Source organism: Helianthus annuus, chromosome 6 (genome assembly GCF_002127325.2).
Source record: "Helianthus annuus cultivar XRQ/B chromosome 6, HanXRQr2.0-SUNRISE, whole genome shotgun sequence".
In the NCBI taxonomy this organism is placed as follows: Eukaryota; Viridiplantae; Streptophyta; class Magnoliopsida; order Asterales; family Asteraceae; genus Helianthus; species Helianthus annuus.
The window spans coordinates 23,168,051-23,174,050 of NC_035438.2; the positions used below are offsets into that span (position 1 = coordinate 23,168,051).

At 37.9% G+C, this 6,000-nt stretch overlaps 1 protein-coding gene across 4 annotated transcripts; it reads right to left on the reverse strand.

Annotated features, from left to right (window-relative positions):
* Positions 1-147: 147 nt before the first annotated feature.
* On the reverse strand, positions 148-5,510 carry LOC110865002 (glycerol-3-phosphate acyltransferase, chloroplastic). Of its 4 annotated transcripts, XR_004860299.1 has the most exons (14): positions 5,020-5,410; positions 3,302-3,434; positions 3,028-3,114; positions 2,832-2,929; positions 2,699-2,756; positions 2,397-2,498; positions 2,264-2,325; positions 2,049-2,159; positions 1,343-1,421; positions 1,114-1,233; positions 927-1,040; positions 679-837; positions 485-598; positions 148-414 (listed from the first exon to the last, which is right to left on the reverse strand). XR_004860299.1 is itself a non-coding variant. In XM_022114183.2 (13 exons), exons 1-12 carry the CDS (start codon positions 5,246-5,248, stop codon positions 694-696), a joined length of 1,302 nt encoding a protein of 433 aa, XP_021969875.1. In that variant the 5' UTR covers positions 5,249-5,410; the 3' UTR covers positions 370-598; positions 679-693. The 4 variants fall into 4 exon arrangements, 2 of the variants coding, with proteins under 2 accessions (XP_021969875.1, XP_021969874.1); XM_022114183.2 differs by having other exon boundaries at positions 370-598; positions 3,337-3,434; XR_004860300.1 differs by having other exon boundaries at positions 374-598; positions 927-1,030; positions 5,020-5,510.
* Positions 5,511-6,000: the final 490 nt, after the last annotated feature.

Below are 6,000 nucleotides of genomic sequence, written 5' to 3' on the forward strand. Positions count from 1 at the left end.
TTTAGTAATAAACATTATCAATTAAGAGATATATTTTTAGGAGGTAGGGGCATCTATACGTGAAGAATCGCTCAATACATAACCAATTTTAAACAATGAAGCGCAATGAGCACTTAATTACCTATACATAGCGGTAATGCTGATTACATGTAGTCAGAGAGAGAAAGGGGTAGTTAGGCGGTTACATAATCATCTCATGTATCGCCCTTTAATGCAACAAGTACATGTGTTTCTCAGGATTCAATGGTCAGAATGATGAAACTAACATCAACAAAGAACAAATATACTTGAACTTGCAACTAAGAGAAATTACACCAATCTGTCCATGACAATGTGCTAACCGGCGTGTGAGAGAGGGGAAAAGGAACACATCTAAAATTCAGAGCTACCTTTATAACCAACCATGTTTATAATCTATGAATGAAATGGGTGAGAAATGCAACATTAATAATTTGTAACAGAAACTGTACACCACCATGCATACCTTAAAGATGATGGAAACCTGTATTGCTTTCACCTGCTTCTTCTGTAGATTATATACACCTGCATTTGAAACAACACCATAGAAATACATTCTTCTGTCATGCCATTTTGCCACCTGCAAGTAAAATTGTAAAACGATCAATCTATGCAAATTTCTTGAAGTTAGTTTTGCCATATGTAAAACGATCAACTCACAAGTGAAAGTGCAATCTAGTTGAGTAATTGCCAGGGTTGAGTCAGTGAGACACTTGTGGTTGATGCGTCTGAGCCTTGTGCTCCATGTATGGCGGTTTTTAACACGTTATATTGCCGACAGACAGAATCATAAAGTGCTCGTGAATAAGCTTCCTTGGCCTGCAATAATACACATTTGAAACATTATTATCTTCTTATGAAATCATATCAACTCGAAACCAAGGCTTATAAACTTATGTAATACGGACCTCGTCAGGGCCTCCACAGGAGGCGGTAATTTCGTTGAAATCGATTTTGGGAGCGACTGATAATCCGGCGCCATGAAACGAGATCACCCGTCTCTCTCCAATTTCTATCTCAACCTGTTGGAATGCATTTTGAAAACAAGAGTAAATGGAGTTGCTAGTAAAAAAAACATATGAATCGGAAAGATACCTGGGGAGGAGGGGGCATGATGTCATAACATAATAGGGATAGAGGATATATATGGCCCGGCACACCAGCATGCTCCACAAGTCTTCTCATGTTGTCCACGGCAGAGGCATCAAATGGCGCCTATACATCAAGCAATTAAAAAACACTAATTCTATGTTTATACAGAATTGTCAACAGTATTGTCAAAGGTGGTTCTTTTGTGGCGTCCATTTACAACGAAATATCTTACCGGAGACCACTGATTTGTGATTGGATCGGGCCTGTCCCTGCCGCCACTTGCTGCAATCCATATTAGCTTAGATCCACCCCTAATTATGAACAGACAAGATTGATAAGATAATGTGATGACACCATTTAGTACGGCAAAGCATGTAGAGTGACTTTAGAAGTATCAATACGAGATAAAGCCCGGCATCTGGGAGGGTAAAACAGGTAAAAGAGTGCTTCAAATATAAAGAAAAATGCCATTTTCGTCCTTGAGGTTTGGCCAGTTTTGCGACTTTCGTCCAGAGGTTTGTTTTTTCACATCTGGATACAAAAGGTTTGAAATCTTGCCATTTTCATCCTGCTTGTTAACTCCATCCGTTTTCTCCGTTAAGTCAGGGGTGTTTTCGTCTTTTTTTGTTAACCTAAAGGGCAATTCGGTCTTTTTCACTTTATGTACAAGCATTTAGCATAATGTAAAAGTATTCAAAATACCCTTCCTAAAGTGAAAAAAGACCGAATTGCCCATTAAAGTTAACAAAAAAGACGGAAATACCCCTGACTCAACGGAGAAAAATAGATGGATTCAACGAGCAGGATGAAAATGGCAAGATCTCAAACCTTTTGGATCCAGATGCGGAAAAACAAACCTCAGGACGAAAGTCGCAAAACTGGCCAAATCTCAGGGACGAAAATGGCATTTTACTCATTGAGCTATAATAGCATGATACCTCAAAAGCAAAGCCATCTCCTTTAAACTTCTTGTGTTTGCTCTCCTTTTCATCTCAGCAAGCTCAGGAACGTCATTCATATGTTTTTTTGAATACACACATAACAAATTCCTAAAAAAACATATATGGTTAAAAAGTGTGAATTACATTAAAAAAATTAGGGGAAAGATTGCAGAAAAGAATTGTTGTTATAACCGGAAAAAAAAAGTATATACCTGCCCATGCTGAAGGGCTTGCAAAGGGGATCTGTAACAACTCTATCACCTGCCACATAGATCTGCATTACAGTTTTCAAGTGGGCTCGTTAATATATATAGGACACGCGGGTTTAAAATATATCAAACTTACTGCAGTTTCAGAAATATGAGGACTTGTGGTTTCAAGCAGCAAGGAAATGATAACTGGATCTGCTTCAGTTTGGTGGTTTGAGATCAAAATCACGTTTTCGCCCTTATTAGTGGTAAAGAAATGCAAATATTAGACTCTTGACATAGCAAGATCTAATAAAAGAAGAAAAGGAAAAGAAATAATGTTAAGCAAGAACAAGTATAATAAGTTGCAGTTATATAAATATGATTTTTTTTTATCAAAAAGGTTCCTTTTTTCGCAGAGAATTGCTTAAACTAAAGATGATTATGACAATCTGGCACCTTCTTGAGTTGTTCTTCCATCTCGTGGAAAAGAGAAACGTTGCCAACATATGACTCCCTAACAAGATAAACGAACCATGGTTAGAACGCCAACAAGAAGTCATTAACTTGGTTATTAAGATGGTTAACTAACCTGAAGTTGATTAAAGGACGGATGTAATTTTGAACAAACATATAGTAGTTAAAAGGTTCTCGGATAGCCTCATGATATGGTGAGAATTCAAACGGTTCCTGCAAAATCAATTACAACATTCCGACAAAAAATGACTTAGTTGATTCGGTATAATAACTGCAAGCTGGACATATCAGTATGCATCAGTTAGTCAAACCTTCACATCCAACAAAATACGATCCAATGCTACACTCATGTTTGACAGGACAATTTCTTCTGCGTGAGGATTTCCACTTTGGAAAACCTGAAAAATAGAGAAAGTCGAGGCTCACTGGAATATTTTCTTGAAATTGCAAATGTTGACGTTATATATAATATATGGTGGCAGTATGCCGTTGAGTATGATCATTAGTATACCCTTTCGGTACTACACACATAATTATATAATTCTTTCCACATGCAAATAAGAAAAAGCCACCCCAAAGACGTACGGAACAACTAAATGAGCCCAATAAAAACAATTTACTGCGTTTCTGTAATTCAGATACAGCTCCTCCATCAATTGAGCAACAGGTTTTGGCAGAGTTCCAGTCTCCATCTCCTTTTGAATTCCAGAAAGCAGATCTGCCAGGAATAACATCTCTAGATAATTTAATTCAAATTTTATGAAATAAGATCGTGCCACATGCATTACAATAAAGAATGCGCTTAAGATTGTTCATATGATCATTAGAAACTCCTCAATGTTAGAAAGTACAATAAGGGTATTTTAAGTCAGGCTATAATTGCTGAAAACATAATTACAATGAATGAAGTTTTATACGAGACTTAAATGACCACAATATCTATGATTCAAGAACTTCTGTCAACAAATAGTGATTATTTTCCACAAAAGAAAATCATGATCTTGATTTATAAAAGTGCGCCCAGGCGTGAGGCGCCATAATTCACAGGCCTCAGCGCTTCAGCCTAGCCTACGCGAGTCGTATGTTTTCCAAGAAGCGCAACTTGGCTGAGGCATGTTTGTTTGGCAAAACGTTGACCCTGAGGTGCGAGCCACATGTATTTTTAACATTTTTGCGCGGCAGAATGTTGTACATGTATTTAATTTCAATATTAAAACATAAATAAGCTTATTGTATTAAATATTGGGTAAATGATGATAAAAACCTATAGGAAATATATAAATAAGTTATATAATAATTTACACCTAGGGTCCGCTTTTGGGTTTGGCGCTTCGCATCTCAGTTTTAGGCCATCCGTAGTCATAAAGCCCCTTGTGGGGCGTTATGCGACACGTGTCGTGCCACGTCACACAGGGGCTTTATGGGGCGTTATATCACTAGAGCCCGTAGTCATAAAGCCCCTACCTATCATTACCTAATTATTAATTTTAAATTTTATTAATTAATTAAAAAACACTTGCTTTTTTTTATTGGTCCATTTTTGAAATCCTCCCCCCCATCAAGCGCTATATATATAGCGCCACCCACCATCTTTTATCTCATAAAGCCCCCTGTAATGGTGTTTGGGACTTTATAGGGGCTTTATGATGGCATATAGCGCCCCACTACACAAGCTCTTAGACCTTGTAGCTTTTGTGCGTTTCTCGCTTTTTTTAAACCAATATAATAATAGAACACTACAATTAAGGTCAATGTAAGACCATATGGTGTGGTGGCGTGGTGATAGGGGCGGTAGAAATCTCACCGGCATGGAGGCAATGTTCTGGGCTACGTGGAGGCTTCTTTATTGATTTTCTTTGTTTTTAAAATATAAGATAAATATAAAAAGTGTATGTCGCGTCGCGTGTCACACCACGCCTCCCATCCCACCCGCGTTTTTGGCACCACACCACCTTTTGAAAGGTGGTGACGTGGCTGCCACATGACGGTTCATGCCGTCTTTCCAGGCCGTACCATGTAGTGTAATTGAAAATCATAATTTAAGGGGAAATCAAGTATATTTCCATCTAAATTTCATAAATAACTATGTACAGTCACAGGATGTTAATCAAAACTAAATATGCCGAATTTGAATCTGGCATATTACGGTCAACAACTCTACAGATACAAAAGTTGAGTGTTATCTTCAAAGGATGAAGGAAGATACTGAACTTCCACTCATCTGCAGAATTTGTAGTCAGGTTCAAATTGTAAAGCTAATTTAAAATTCAAACGAATTGAAAAGCAAACACAGAATAACATACCTTGTTGAGAACGAGCATCTAGAAATGTAGGAGACTGCCGAACTTCGGTAGAAACAAGGAGGGGCGGTAGAATTGAGGACGATGAAGAGTTGACCATGCTTCCTCCGGCTGCTGAAGAAAGCACCGGAAAGCGGCAGAAAAGCGAGCGAGCATGAGAGGAATGAAGGTAAACCCTGGGGTTGATGGTGCAGAAGGAGAGGGTGGTGGAGGAAGGAGGGAGGATCGACATTGAATGTGTGTGTGTGTGTGAGGGAGAAGAGAAGAGAAGAGAAAGGAGCCGTCCGACGTGGCTTATTATTATGTTGTAGTTTTGGAAGTGGTGATGGGATAGGATTCATCACACCATTCTGGATGGAGGGAGAGAGGGAGGGAGGATACACGCACGTGTTTATCGTCGCGGATACATATGATGGGACGTCTCATATAAGTATAAAATTTTAAATAAATAAATACTTTTTAACCTCTAAACATAGTGATAAATCTATATCTTTAAGACAATATGTTTTTCTATTGTTCTTTGAGTAGCTATCGCATAAGTATGCTTTTATTTGACTCTTATGTCCAGATATGTTTTTAGGGGCGGAGTCTTACAGGAAGCAATACCACTATCATTGGGATAAAGGTAAGGCATGCCTACATTCAACATTTCATGCCTTATCAATAACTTTTATAACTCTGGGTGTGGATTGATTGATTTGCTCGCCAAAGTGATGAACAAGAAGGGGTTAGGAATAGACAGAGTTGGGGTTCAAATAGAACATAGTCAACCATCTCATTAATATTTATCTAATATAAGTATGATGTTTGAATTAAACTAGTAGAATATACTGCGCTCTGCGGCAGTTTAGTTTTGAACATGGAAACGCAGATACAAAATCACGCTGCTAAGGTATATTCTAAAATGACGAAAAAATTGCGTCATTTGTAAAAAATGAATGTTTAGAAAAATGAAAGTGATCGAAACGTAGATACAAAAAGTAT